Raw genomic sequence first — 15556 nt, 5'->3', positions numbered from 1 at the left:
CCACTCATCATCAGATTCTAAATTTGATAGATAAATAGGATTATTGGACTCATCTTCTAATACTCTTTTATTATGTTTTTCTTCTAATTGGAGATTGTACTTTACAAAAACAAGTAAACTTAATCTTTGTTACTTAAAACAATTTCTTCTCTTTGAGTGTACCTATTTAAAAAAATAATAATAATATTTAAACTACATCATATATAACATTTATTAATATTTAAATAAAAATATTATACCTGATCAAATATACTTCGATCTATTTCACATCCAGTGGCATTACAAATCAAACTAAGAATTCTAATGGCAAGATTTTAAAACCCTTACAACCTCCACCAACTGACTCCCACCATAAAGCTGTAAAATTAAAAACAAATAAATTTAATGTATAATTTAATTTATATAACTAAATTCAATATTTTATCTGGTTATTTTTTATTTCTCATTTGAATAGCCATATCCATACCAAACATATTTTCTGCATTTTGGAATTGATCCAGTTGTTTATCAATTTTAAGCCTTAAGTCTGATTCTGGACACATTCTTTGCATTGTCCCATAAAGTCTCAGTTTACTTCATAATCAGCATCAAATTTAAGAAAATATTGAAATCTACACTTCAATTCAAATGGTAATAAATTAAAATAGAAAAATAATTAAATATAATTAATGAAAACATAAAAATATCATATTTAATAGCTAGACTACTATATAAAAAAATAAATAAATCATTAAATAATAAATAAAATAAAGTTGTACTGTACCTTGAATTAAATAAATAGGCTGCTGCATGAAAGGATCTATAAAATTGTAATGCACATCTTTTATCAATGATATCCCAAATAGGCTTGTAATACTTTTGAACTTTGTTGAAATCAGCTAATTAGCTTCAATTGTTATTTTCCATGGTCCATTGCTTCATACATATAACTTATGTCAGGTTTTAAGTGTCCATCAACAAGCCTCAATACTTTTACTAATGGAAATACACATTTCAAACAATAATTAATTGATGTCTAAAATGTTTTATCACCAAGAATAATATCCGTAACCATTGCACCATCTAACTTTTTAGAATAATTACTTCTCTGCCATTCTTCAAAACCAAACATTGCTTTTAGTCCAATTTTATTCTTTTCCAAACTTCTCAAAACCAAATAAGAAATAGCAAAACAAGTCATGACAGTTCTAATCAATTATCTTCCCTTAAAATATTTTCTCATTAAGTTCAAAATCCAAGAGTGCCTATAAATATACACTGTAATCTTTTTTACCTTAGACATTATATCACTATGTATGCGTAAGCTTCCAATATCAGTTAGAATCAAATTTAGACAATGTGCTGCACAAGAAAACCAAAATAATTTTTTCCTTTTGGCCATAAAAATTCTCCAGCTTTTACGTATGCTACTGCACTATCTGTCACTAATTGAACTACATTATTTTCACCAATTTCATCTATTACGGAATTAAGAAACTCAAATAAATTTTGTGTATTTTTAAATATACCTGGTGTATCAATACTTTTTAGAAACGCAGTCCCTCTTGGACTATTCACTAAAAAATTAGTAATAGATCTATTTTTTTTCATATGTCCAAGCATCTGACATGAATGTGCATCATGTTTTTTTCCATTCAACTCTATATTTTTCTAGTAGTTCCTTTTTAATTATTTTTACTTCTTTTTTTCAAATATTTAATCCTTATTTCATGGTAAGATGGGGGTTTCAAATCTAGACCAAATGAAGACACTGAATCCAATATAGATGTAAAATAAGGGCTTTTCACTAAATTAAAAGAGAAAGCATTTGCATAAAAACATCTATAAATATCTGAACAAACATTATCTCTATCTCTTTTGTTCCACAAAATATTTAAGGTCGTGGTTGTTGATTTTTTACTATCTTTCATAAAAGCATCCATCATCAATTTTTTTTTACCATGTTCATCTTCCTCATTGTCAAAAAAATCATCTCCATCTTTTTCTTTCTTTTTTTTTCTTATTTCTATCTATTAATTTCTTGAAAAAATCACAAATATCATTAGAGCTTTCATGCATGGCACAATATCTTTTCGTGTGCTAACTAAGTAATTTCTGATTCTAAAAATACCTCCCCAATAATAGTTTCCACAATGTATATACTTCAATCTCAATCTATTATCTTTTTCTTCCTCTATTTTTTGACAATGATCCCAAGTTGGATCATTATTTTTCCCTTTTTCTTTTTTTTTTTTTAATCTATCATGTTTTCTCAAGCAACAAAAAAAAAAAAATGTAAAATATTGAAATATTGAAGGAGGTAAAATCTGATGGTGGTGCCACACTTTCCTTATGCTTGGTAAATTAGGTTTACATGCTTATATCATAATTAGATACATTACACATCACTTTTTATTTTATTATTATTTTATTATTTATATACTATTATCACTTTTTATTCACGTGGTCTCCATTTTATCATCCATCTCTTTAACCAATAAACATTAAAAAGAAGAAAAAAAAAGAAAAAAAATAATCTTTTCAACTTTTACGGTCATGTCAATTTATTTTTTCAACTTTCTTTATTATTTTCTTTGTTCTCTTTATTCACTCACACGATCGTATCAAGTTGTTGTTTCAACTTTTAACTTTTTAACCAATAAAAATTAAAAAAATAAATAAAATAATAACAAATTTCCTTCATCTCTGCCATTCATTCTTGTCTTCTTCTCCATTTCTGCATCTTCTTCTCTATTTTCTACCATTCATCTTTGTTTTCTTTTCAGCTTCTACATCGTCTTTAATAGGGAAGAAGAAAATGGTGAATCAATGATTCGATTAAATTGTACTATTCAATAGGAGAAACATGCAATTCACTTTTAGACCAATTCAAACAAACGGTTTGGATCATTTTACATCAAATCCGATGCGAATCATCCGATTTGTATCATGAATCATTCAATTTTAGTAACACTGTTTGGGATCATTATGTGTCATAGCACAAAATCCTAAAAATCTATACATAACAAATGCACATCTTATGCTTTAGCTAAAAATGCCTACAAATAAGGGAAATGTTAGACACACAACTTGATAATTACATGATAAACATATAACAAATCCACATTCTATGTTTAAGCTAAAGATGCCTACAAATGAAGGGAAATATTAAATACAAAGTTTGATAGTTACATAATAAATACATAACTAATCCATATCCTACTAGCTGCTTTTGGAAATATTAGATACAAAGCATGATATAAATATATAACAAATTTACATCCTACGCTTACAGTATAAAAGTGAGGGAAATGTTAGACACAAAGCCTGATAATTGCATAATAAATACATAAAAAATCGACATTCTACTAGTTTAAACTTTTGAGATCAGTGGTAATTCAACAATAACCTTAAGCCTTTAGAATAAGTGATAATTTAACAATTTTTTTAAACTAAATCATTGAAAAACAAAATCAAATTAAACCAACTATAATTAGTTTTGTCTCGTTCAGTTTTGTCGGCTTAGACTTTGGTCCAATAATATATTATTTTATTATTTAAAAAAAATTTAATAATGTTTTTATTTTTTTTTGTTTCAATATAATATTTTAAAAATTTTAATAATTTTTTTAAAAATATATTATTAATTTTTTTAATAATTTCAATTTAATATTATTAACATCTTGAACTAAATAATTTAAAAATATAAAATCATGGTTAATTTAATAAAATATTAGATATATATATATATATACACGGTTTTTCTTATGGTGCTGATTATCCGCAATGTGAATCACCACTATAAAATTAATCTATATATATAATCAATTAGATTCAATTTAAAAATTATCCAAACCAAATTAAATTAACTATGAATCAAAAATTGAATTGTACCAGTTATTCGAACCAAATCAAATCGACTATAGATGAAAAATCCAATTGTATCAATTCAGTCAAACTGGCTTGGTCAGTCTTGTTATAAACCTTCTGAAAAAAATTATACATTTCTTTTTTATTCTCATTGCGTAGAGGCAATGTCACTCAAGGTTTGCAGTTTAAATAACTAACATATGTATATATATATATATATCGTATTACTATTATGTATTATTGTATTATAGGTAAATTATATATCCCATTAGATTAAAAACATAAAAAGTTATAAAATTATGCTGAATAAAATAAAATATCATTATATATGATCTATGTGAAAATTATTAATCTTTGTTTAATTGGCGGCTAGTTATATATATCTCTGTGATAGTTATAATTATTCCATGTTGAAAGATTAACATTATCAATTTGTCTATTTTAACATATTATTTTATTTGTCAAGGATAAGATGATGGCATATAAAAAGAAATTTTATCTATAGATGAGTAAATTTTATTTTGTTTAGATCCTTTCTTAATATCATAATTACATTTAAATGTTTACAATTTTAAAAAATAATCATTAATTTCTTTTAAATTTTATATATATATATCATAATAGACCTAACTGTCAGTTTTTTTAAAATAATTTTTATAGTTAAAAGGTTAAAACAAAATTGATTTCAAAAGAAAAAGTTAAAACAAAATTAAAATTAATATTTTATAATTAAGTAATACTTAAAATATAATTATAATATTTAATTATTAAAATAAATTGATAAAAACTTGCAAATGAAATTTAAATATGATTTTTTAAAAGCATACACCAGTTCTAAATGAAATTAGATAATTAAATAATATTAATAATAAAATGAAAACGCATATACCTTTGGGGGAAAAAAAAAAAAAAAAAAAAAGGTTACGGTAATTAAAAAATAGTTGGGAAAACAAAAAGATTGATTTTCCCGGATCGATCTGGCAAATTGAACCCTAAGCAGGCTTGTTGTAATCTAGCAGTCCGCTATCACATTCTCTCACGGCAGTCGCAGCTCCATCAACTCCCCGCAGGCCGTCGCGTCGCAGTTGCTCCTCTTCCGTTCTCCCTCCCCCCCCCCCCCCCCCCCCCCCTCCCGGCGATCTTCGGGTGACTTGTGGCTCTGTCACTCTCTCTTTCTCTTCTCACATTCCGCCCTTTTAATCTCCCAGCCCATCAAATCTCAATTTCTTCATTAAGGTATCCGATTTCGCGGTCCATCAGTGTTTATGTCAATTTGTCCGCTTTTTGTTTTGCTTGTCATTCAGGGCAATTCTCTTTTTTGTGTAATGTTATTTTTTTTAATTTTATTTTCTGATTTAGGGTTTAGTTTCTGGGTTGTTGTTGTTGTTGCTGTTGCTTTTTTTTTTTTTTTTTTTTTCAATTAATGGGTTCAGTGGGTTCGTTTCTTAAGTAAAGACATCTATATATTCAGTAGTAAGTGTCACACTGACCCAGTTACACTTTTGTGTTAATTATTTAAATTTTTTCTTCTGGAACCCATTCCATATTAATTTATCTTGTCCATGGACAGGAAGAGGAAGCTAATCTTCTTATAAAACTAATATGGTGATTTAGTAAGTCCTTTATGATTGATGATATAAGAAGAAGAAGAAGAAGAAGATACATATGGCTGGTTTTTTGTCTGGTGATCATGGAATGTATGAAGGAGGTGGTGCCGGTGGTGGTGGTGGTGGTTCCTACAAGCATGCTCAGGACAAGCCCGATGACGGAGGAGCACGTTGGTATTTCTCTAGGAAGGAAATTGAAGACAATTCTCCATCCAGGCGTGATGGCATTGACCTAAAGAAAGAGACTTATCTGCGCAAATCGTACTGTACATTCCTACAAGATTTGGGGATGAGACTTAAAGTGTGAGTTTTTTCCATCTACTTGTTTTCTCTCTAAAATTTCTTATTCCTTTTAGTTTATGATTTTTTAGCTATGCATTTTGGCTTTTATATATATTTTTTCTTTGTATTTTTTATTATGTTGAATTCTTGTTCTGGGCATTAATCCGTTACAGGTTTATCTTTATTCAAAATTTATTTTTATCAAATGCTATTATGTAGTTTTATCTAAATATTTGGACCCTTTTTTGTCTGGGTTATCCTGTCGTTTGTTTGTATGGCCAGTTTGCATCAAGGTTTTTTTTTTTTTTTTTTTTTTTTTTTTTTTTTTGGGAGGATTCTTTGATTTTTATTGCATATGTCAATATGCTACATAGATGACATCATTTCCATTGTTGTTATAGGCAGTTAAATCGTTATTCTAAATGTTAATGTTGAAGGATTGCGTATAACGGTCTTATACATGCTCTATTCTGTGAACAATTAATCGGAGCCCGAAATATCTTTATCACCTATGACCTGAATACTTCTTTATCATGCATAATAAATTTATGTTAAGAATTATGAATTTTCCAAATGGGGTTGATCAGAACCATGTATCCAATACATAACATTCCACGGTAATTCGGTACATGGCTGATACTTTGTTTCAAAATCTGGAAACATAGTTCACTGAATGAAGCACATGATGGAGAGTAAGAAGGGCAGAAGGAAGAGTATGGCACATTCTAAACAGTTGAGCAAAATATTTTAGAAGCAAAGAGGATGTTCTTGTTAAAAATCAAAGATTAGGAAACTTTGGTAATAATCACATAAGAGAAATAGAATGGTTAGATTTTCTTTGAAGTTGGATTTGTGGAGGTATCTTTTATCTGAGGAAGCAATGGTTGGAGCTGCAAAGGAATGATATTTTGGAAAGTAATGTGATAGCTTGTATTTTGTTAGGGTTGAAAATATGTTAAATTACTAAAAAAAGGGAGTAGTCCTTTTCTTGGGCAAATCTAAGCTTATCAGATGGAAGAAGTTTCAAAGTTATTATTCTAGAAGTAAGGAAAGAAAAGGGATGGTGTCATGCTCTGGATATTGAAATAAGTGGTGGAGGAAGAGGTAACTTTGATCTTTTATGGAAAAGAGCACTGGTTGTTTGAGGGATCATGGATTCAAATCCTGATGGCTTTGAGTTCTATTGAAAAGAATTAGACCTAATCCTTTTTGAATTGACAAAGCTCTCTTCTTTTGTGATGGGGAAGAAGCCATTAATTTTGGTAGTTTTGACCCGCATAAATGGTTTTAAGGACCTTGGGAGTTTCTATGAGGAAATGGTGACTTGAAGTTCTTTGTAAATCTTTCAAGTTATGCTCAACAAGTGGATGAATAGGATTAGAGGGTATCTTCCTTTGTGAAATGTAGAGTTTTCTGGAAGATAAGGGAGACATGTGGTCGATTGATTAAGATAAACAAGATATATTTGAGTTTTAAAATATGTTTGAGTTAATAATAGAAATAAAAGGATTGTATTTGGAAACGAAAGCTAAAGTTATGAAGATTAGGATGGGAGATTTGACAGGAGAAACATCTTTGGCCATGGTGAAAACAATATCAGTAGCATAACTTGGGTATGATGCAAGGAAGGAAGAAGGTGCATTGACCGTATCTGGTGCACAAGGTAAAGCATAGGAATTATCTAGGGTTGTCTATGCTAGGAGGCATAATTGGAGGCATATTCAAAATTCTTTGATTTTGTTGGAGGGATATTCATACTATGTAGAACAGTAGTTTGTTAGTTTAGTTTTTACCATTTTTGATGATATCTGATCCTATTATCTATCCATAAAGTAAGCTTTTGTGTTAAGGAGAAAAAATGAAGGGCAATATTAGTAGAAAAATTGTTCAAAGCTCAAGTGAAATTTTGATAAGTGTCACAGAATGGTGGGGCATCTGGTTCAGTTTATAAAAGAAAATCAATAAATTTGTTCTTCTGGGAAGTGAAGAGAGAAAGTAGGAAGGAGGTGAATGCCCAGAAAAAGTGTATGTTTTTCCTAAGATGATAATAGCTTGGTGAGAGGATCTAATAGATTTTGGGCCTGGTACTAGGAACATATAGAAAATAATTTATTTACAAGAAGAAAGCATTATGTGATATTAAAGAGGATGAGAAGTCCTCAAAAACAGTGAAGGAAACTAAACTAAAATTCTACAACATACTTTGAATTCAAACAGACCAAAGAAATTGGAAAATACTTGAGACTCTTTAGAAGTGGATTCCCATAAGAAGCCCAAAACTTGATATACCATAAATCCGCGCGTCACAATTCTTATCTTCAAATATCCTACCTTTTTCTTAAACCACATTGTAAAATTCTAAGCTAGCATTGCAAAAATCCAAAGAATATTCTCTCTTTTGCTTCTCTTAAACTTTTAAATTCGCTCATCGTTAAAGGTGAACAAAATTAAGGAAATAATCATAAAAGTCCGTTTTCCCTCACCAACCATGACCATAACTCAGCAGCAGCCAATGAAGGAATACATGACCAATGGATTTGCTGGTTGTCCTTGTACACTGTGCACAAGGATGGTGACAGGCAAGCATAAGGACTTCTTTTTGTAACATGTGTATTTAGCATTCAATGCAAAAGGAGCCAGATAAACACTTGAGCTTTTTTTGGTAGGCAAATATCCAAGTTAAAAGCGAAGGCTTAAATGATAAGCCATTAATCAGAAAATTATTGTGGGATTTGCAAGAAATTTCTTTTTGAGGTATCTAATTTGCACTAGCATAATAACATCAGCTGCATCCAATTCAAGAATTGTTAAGATTTCTAGCTCTACTAAAGTCAACCTTGAGAAGAAACTTTAGAAGTGGGGAAATTATAGGTTTTAAATTTTTAATCTTGTAGTATATTAGAGCTATTTTGAAAGAGAAGAGTTCTTTTTTAACCAATCTTTTGAGGCTGGTGCAGTAGTGAGGATGAGGGAATAGTTGAGCAGACTATATAGAAAGGCGTATGATAAGGAAGCGACGTAAGAGAGGGAGAAAAGGGATATGACTGTCATATTGCAGCAAAAGGAAAGAAGGAACCTGTGGATGTTATACCTTGATACGAAAATTATAATTATTCTTTAAAGGAGTCATGTAATGATGTCCAAAGGATGAAGAGAAAAAAAAAGAAGGAAATGGGTGTTATATAAGAGGTTACTTGTACTCCCAATTTGCCTAGTGAAAGATTTGGGACCTATCACAACCTTTTGATTTATGAGATTTCTCTCCCTGGATTTGAAATTATCACAGTTGATATGCTTGCTTTTTCAGAGTTCAATCAGTACGTGTAATATATTGCAAATAAAGGAGATATGTCAGCTTGCCCCTTGAGTGATGTATGATGTGTACAAAGGATAATGAGTTCATAAATCATGTTTTTCAACATGAAAGAGCAGTACTTTTGGATTGATTTGGTTAAGTAAGTTGGATTTTCCTGGGAGTTTTCTTCATCCTGTTGTCACTGTTGATTACTAACTTTAAGATCTATTTACTATTGGTTTTCCCAGACCAAAAACTGATTGTATTTTTCTGTTTTAGAGGATTTATTATCCTCGTGAATTATTTATGCACTTTCATTTTCATTATAATAGAATATTATGTTTTTTATACATTAGAGAAAAGATGTGTATTGTTATTTTATACCCGGGAACAGGCAGTATTGATGGGATTATTATTATTCTTCTTTTCCATCCAGAGAAGGTGTAGATTATTCTGAGTTTTCAGCTCCTAATTCCTCTTTTGTATTTTCTATTGTTATGTGAAGTAGCTTTAGGCTTCTTCTTTTCTTTTCTTTTTTTTTTTTTTTTTTTTTTTTTCCTTTTTTTTTTTTTTTTTTTTGTTTTCTTTCAAAGGAAAAAAAATATAAAATAAAACCTTTCATTTTTTGCTACCATATCATCTTCCTCATCCTTAACTTTCTCATTCATCTCCTTCTCTCTCTTTTTCTCTGCCCTTTATCTCCTCATCTTTCTCTGATTTCTATCATGTCTTTCTCATGCTTTGTTAACATTTGGCTGAGAAGAAAGAATAGTTTTTGATATATCTTTTAGTGGAAACATTAGTAAATCTATCTGATTGGAAGAGTGGTTTACATCAACCTTGACAAATTGACGATATCAATCTGTTCAAAGGCTAGTTATTTGCTCTAACAACCTAAGTCATTATTAATCTTTTACTCTCCTGTGCAATTCAGTCAAAGAATATTAAACTGTCAAATCTGGTTGTCAAGGATTTGCTGTTCACACTATAGCTGAACAACATTTAAACTTTACAATTGCATGGTGAACTTGAAATTGTGTCATATTTTTCTTTTATTATTATTATTATTATTTTTTTTTTTTGAGGGAGATTGGTGCAACATGATTATGATGCTTGATTATTTTATACTGCAGACCCCAGGTCACAATTGCAACAGCCATAATTTTCTGTCATCGATTCTTCCTTCGTCAATCCCATGCAAAGAATGATAGGAGAGTAAGTTTGCTTGCAACTTGAATGCTCTCCTAGGGGTGGGGTGGTGGGCACTTTCATGCTCCAGTTGCTTTTTCTTCTTTCTTTTTAGTTGGGATTTTCAAACAACGCAAGTAATGATCAGTATGCAAAGATGAATTTGAATTTCCACTTATTTTAATATAAAATCTTTACAATATAACTGTACTTGAATTTGGTGGATTGAGTTATTTGTCCCTTTTGGACCATTCAAAATGATTTATATTTATTAATAAAATGCAGCAACAGAAGATGTACAGGTTTAGTTGTTAATTAATATATTTTCATGGGGCATATGATCAAATTTAGTGCTTAATTTCCATTAAATTGGTCTACAGACCATTGCAACAGTGTGTATGTTTCTTGCTGGGAAGGTTGAAGAAACTCCACGGCCATTAAAAGATGTTATTCTTGTCTCATATGAAATCATTCATAAAAAGGACCCCACTGCTGTTCAGAAGATCAAGCAGAAGGTATAGTTATGGCTGTAGTATGCTTGTACATACCATTCTTCGAAGTGTGTGTATAGTCTGCAGAGTTATTGATCTTTTTCTCACCATGTTTTGTTCTTAACTTTAGTTGTTCTCCATTCAGTGGCTAAACCACAACATTATAGTGTGCCTGCTGGTTGTTATGTGGAGTCATTTTTTTAATTTTATTTTATCATTATTTTATTTTAATTTTATATTTCAAGTAACATAAGAAACATATAATCACTTCAATTATAGTAAAGAAGATACTTATGAAACTTAATTTGAGTTTTGGCATTGGTATAAATGCTTACATTTTTCCCTCCTTGGTTGTTTTATTTTCCTCTCTCTCTCTCTCTCTCTCCCCCTCCCGATAAAGTGACCAATGGATGTCTTTTTAACATGTATGATTTTGATGAAATCATTGACTTTCTAGCTTGGAATCCTTTGTAACATGATCCCACTGTCAATCAGACAGTCAGTCTACACTTTAACTTTTTTAATTTACAAAATTACTGTGTCCAACTTCTCAAACCTATTGTAATAGTTTTGTTGGAAAAACTTTTACATTAAATAACACCATACCAACTTGAGTTAGATTTCTGTGGGTGTAACGTTCTTTTGTGTGAACCAATCTTTTAGTGTTGTTAGGTTACACATTAGAATTTGAAACTTAATTTTTGTAAAAAATCTGCAGACTAACATAAAAGTATTGTTAGACTGATGGAGGGGTTTTAACCGTAAGTATATAAAAGATTTAACATCTGATGGGATGTAACTGTAAATTTTTGGAATTACAAAGGTAGATCTAACAACAAAAATAAATAAATAAATAAATAAATAAATAAATAAAATAATAAATAAAAGCAAAACAACAGAGGGTGTCACTGTAATTTTTCCATATTTAATTGGTTTCCACATTTGTTTTTGTGTCCCTTTTCTTCCCTATATTTCTTTTCATAGTCTAAAGTACTATTGTTTTGTCATCATAGTATAGTTTCAAAAAGGTTTGTATTTATTTATGTTTGGTTTATTCATACATTTGCAAATATCATGCAGGAAGTATATGAACAACAGAAGGAATTAATTTTACTTGGAGAAAGGGTTGTTCTTGCAACTCTGGGTTTTGATCTTAATGTGCAGCATCCATACAAACCCCTTGTCGAGGCGATAAAGAAATTCAAAGTAGCTCAGAATGCTCTTGCTCAAGTTGCATGGAACTTTGTCAATGATGGGTATGCTTGTCTTTGTCTACTTAGATTGCCCATTTAGGCCTGTCTTCATTCTTCTCTTGTAATTGTATGTGGAATGCAGACTTCGGACGTCTCTTTGCTTGCAATTCAAGCCTCATCATATTGCTGCTGGTGCCATTTTTCTTGCTGCTAAGTTCCTTAAAGTAAAGCTCCCATCAGATGGTGAGAAGGTCTGGTGGCAGGAATTTGATGTAACCCCACGCCAGTTGGAAGGTTGGTATTGCATTATTTTCTACTTAAATTCTCCTCTGTATGCTGAAGAGGGGGGGGGAAGAAAAAAAAAAGGTTGTATTATAGGCCAAAATTGTACGAACATCGTGCTCATGAAGAAAATACTAGCAGAAGATAACAAAAACCCAGAACTCCATACATCTTGTTGTCACATACATACATAGAGTTGAGATGAAAAAAAGGTAAAAGCAAAGCTCATACATGATTAAATAACTCCCTATCACAATTTTACATGAGATTTAATGTGGCAAGATGCTAATTTCGGGGGGAAAAAAAAAATTAGTTTTGTCACTTAAAATGGTTTCTAATTTTGTCACTTAGCCTAATTCTCAGAAGTAGACAATAATTATCAGAAACAGACAATAGATTCTAAGTATAGTGTTAATGTTAAACTTGTAATTTTAGAAATGCAGTAGCAAGTCTAGTTGTTGTGTAGAGTGCAACGTTGATACAAACTACGCCCCATTTTAGTGGATTACTTTACCTAGCTTTTGAGTGGGTCATTACAAGTAGCTTGGTTAATAAGCTCTCTCTTGGTGAAAAACATCAGTAGTCTTCACGCCATACATAAAGTATATGTGAAGAGGAAACTTTCATTGATCTCCCTTGAAGTTCACTAATTAGAGAAAGCTACCATTATTTTTTTAGATTCATCAGTTTGCTCCTTATAGTTTTAATATTCATCAGTTGGATCTTTTCGTTGCTAACTTCAAGTAGTTTGAATTGATGAAACTAGTTTGTTAACTGGGGAACCTATCCACCCAACAAATGAATTATCAAACTATTAAGGAATGTATTGATATTTTACATTTATGAATTATGCATTTATGTTTTGAGGTATTAGCAAGGTAGTGCTCCTCACTAGCTGCCGTTTATCTTATAAGTTGGTGCATTGTGAGTTAGTACTTGAATGAGAAGCTCTCTCCAACTTCCTCAGCAATATCATAAAATTATTTAAACAATATGCATTGCAATTTAAAAAAGCAGTGTCATGTGGATTATTAATAAGTGATAAACCTTTACATCTCTCTATTTTTCAAAATTGACCTTCAATACCATTATACTGGGTTCTCCCATTTTTGGTTTGAGTATGCCACAAACTTCCCTATTTCAATGATGCTATTTTGAAACTGTTCTGTCCATAGACAGTTATCTGGAGATTAGTTTATCAGAGAAGTTTAGTTGTTGATCAGGCTTCTCTGATACCCTAACCTTCCTCTCCTTTGTTATACAATCTGGGCCAACATGTTGTGGAACCTCATCATGAGTTACTTCTGCAGAATAACTTTGTGAGGTGAACGAAAATATAAGTTTTGGTCACTGCCGAAACACATTTACCAACAGTTTTCTCCTGCACACGAGAGCTTTTTAGTCTCCCATGTTAATTATGCTTATATTATGTCACCAAAAGATTTCAGTCTCTATATCTAGTCTAGAATAAGGCGAAATCCCAAGTCTGTGCAGGAACCAGTTACCATAAAACCTGTATTTTCCTTTTTCTTGTCACGCAAAGCTCTTCCTTTTCTTTTGACCCCACAAATTTTTATTGTGTTCCCAGGTCTGAGGAAAAAATTAATAAGTTTAAACTGGTTTAATGACAGTTGAGAAAAGAAATATTTTTGAAAAGTTGCGGAGTGTGTATTTGTGTTTTGCAATCATGATGTCTAAATTTATTTAAAGTTGCTATAAACTTGTTGGCTATCAGCTTTGACTGTGGACGGTACTTTCCTGCAGAAGTTAGCAATCAAATGTTGGAACTGTATGAACAAAATCGGGTCCCACCTTCCAGTGATGTTGAAGGAAGTGCCGCAAGTGGAGCTACTCATCGGGCTCCTGCAAAAGCTGCCACTAGCAATGAAGAACATGTAACAACCAACAGTTATTCACAGACTGGAGGTATGAGACCTGGAACCTCAAAGCCTGCATTATCTAGACCAGCATCTGAGTTATCATATGCTGATAATCAAGGGGGGCCTCCAAGAGTCACTGAAAGTCGGAGTAATGACTATGCAAGTACGGAATTGAAAATTTTGGATCAGAAGGTGGATGGGGAATTCAAAGATAATCAACACTCTGAACTGGAGCAATTGCCTTACCAAGAGAAGGTAGGGGAAGCTCAAAACATATCAAGGTTGGATTCAGAGGGAGCTGGTGAAGAAGATCATGAAAGTAATGTTGGGAGAAGTGAAACAAGGGAACCAGGGGAATTGAAGGATAAACATTTTGGCCGGAATTTAGAAAATAGACGAGGTACACTTGGTCGGTCACCTCAGGAAGAATTCAAGAAAATTGACAGGGACAAAGTAAAGGCAGCATTGGAGAAACGTAGGAAGTCTGGTGATGTAGCCCGGAGAACAGACCTGATGGATGAGGATGATCTGATTGAGAGAGAGCTAGAAGATGGTATTGAATTGGCTGCTGGAAGTGAGAAAACCAAGCGGGACAGGAGACAAAACTGGTTGAAGTCCTCAAACAGGCCAGAAAATGACGAGTTGCATCAGGGGAAACATCAAGAGGGTGTGAGAGATGAACATTATCAAGGGCTGAAGGGGCAACAATCTGGTCCAGATTTAAATAATGTGGAAGAAGGGGAAGTATCAGCATTTGATGATGCTGAATTTCAGTCACCCAAATCAAACCACCGCAAGAGAAAGGCAGGAAGCCCACTGACCAATGAGGGGAAGCAACGACATGATTGACCATTTTGTGTAAGGTTTAATGGATAAATAGTTTGTCTTCTCCTCTCTTTTTGTTAGAACAATATTATAATGAATTTTTAGAGCACGACATAATTCAACCATGGGACTATGCAATCCTTCTATGATGAATCTTGTAATTGAAGTTGTCTTTCTTGTCCGACCTCATGATATCTGTATTTTTCAAGTCTAAATGTATTTTTGGTCTCGAATACAAAAATATGCAAAATTTAGAAGCTAGTGTCTCTGGATTTTGTGGGGATGGTGAAACGTCCGGAGGCATAATGGAAAGGCAGTGCTTGAAAGAAGTGCACCTCATCTTCTTTTATGAAGATGTAGCTGACGCATGCTTTTCATGCTTCAATGGATTCTCTGTTTACATGGTGATTGAGGAAAACAAAAGGCAGATCTGACATTAGAAGAAAAATAAAATAAATAAAGCTAAAGAATAAAGCTTCAGAAAGAAGCACAGCTTAGCTGCTAAAACACCCAAGCTTCATCGATCTCAAAGCTTCTTCTCACTGGCAGATTTTGTCTTGTATGGAAGCTCCAAGGTAAGGGTTTCTTTGTCTCCTCTCTCATCTTTTGTTCCCATCCCGTTCTTTGATTTTTTACATCAATTCCTACGTTTGGTGTGTGTTTG

General features: G+C 31.7%; 1 protein-coding gene across 1 annotated transcript; it reads left to right on the top strand.

The window, feature by feature from the left end:
* The first annotated feature begins 4776 nt into the window (after positions 1-4776).
* On the top strand, positions 4777-15081 carry LOC107404043 (cyclin-T1-4). The gene is made up of 7 exons (XM_016010976.4): positions 4777-5085; positions 5420-5759; positions 10167-10248; positions 10602-10736; positions 11793-11968; positions 12048-12199; positions 13952-15081. Exons 2-7 carry the CDS (start codon positions 5515-5517, stop codon positions 14914-14916), a joined length of 1755 nt encoding a protein of 584 aa, XP_015866462.1. The 5' UTR covers positions 4777-5085; positions 5420-5514; the 3' UTR covers positions 14917-15081.
* Positions 15082-15556: the final 475 nt, after the last annotated feature.

Source organism: Ziziphus jujuba, chromosome 3 (assembly GCF_031755915.1).
Source record: "Ziziphus jujuba cultivar Dongzao chromosome 3, ASM3175591v1".
Classification (NCBI taxonomy): Eukaryota; Viridiplantae; Streptophyta; class Magnoliopsida; order Rosales; family Rhamnaceae; genus Ziziphus; species Ziziphus jujuba.
The sequence above is the reverse complement of the archived record's forward strand: the minus strand, read 5'-3'. Positions and strand labels throughout refer to the sequence as shown.

What these genes read in the sequence shown, in the direction of transcription:
- LOC107404043 (XM_016010976.4), top strand. Translation starts at nt 5,515, where the DNA reads ATGGCTGGTTTTTTGTCTGGTGATCATGGAATGTATGAAGGAGGTGGT. An exon ending in TTGGGGATGAGACTTAAAGT is followed by an intron (nt 5,760 to 10,166) that starts GTGAGTTTTTTC and finishes TTTATACTGCAG; the next exon opens with ACCCCAGGTCACAATTGCAA. An exon ending in TTCAGAAGATCAAGCAGAAG is followed by an intron (nt 10,737 to 11,792) that starts GTATAGTTATGG and finishes AATATCATGCAG; the next exon opens with GAAGTATATGAACAACAGAA.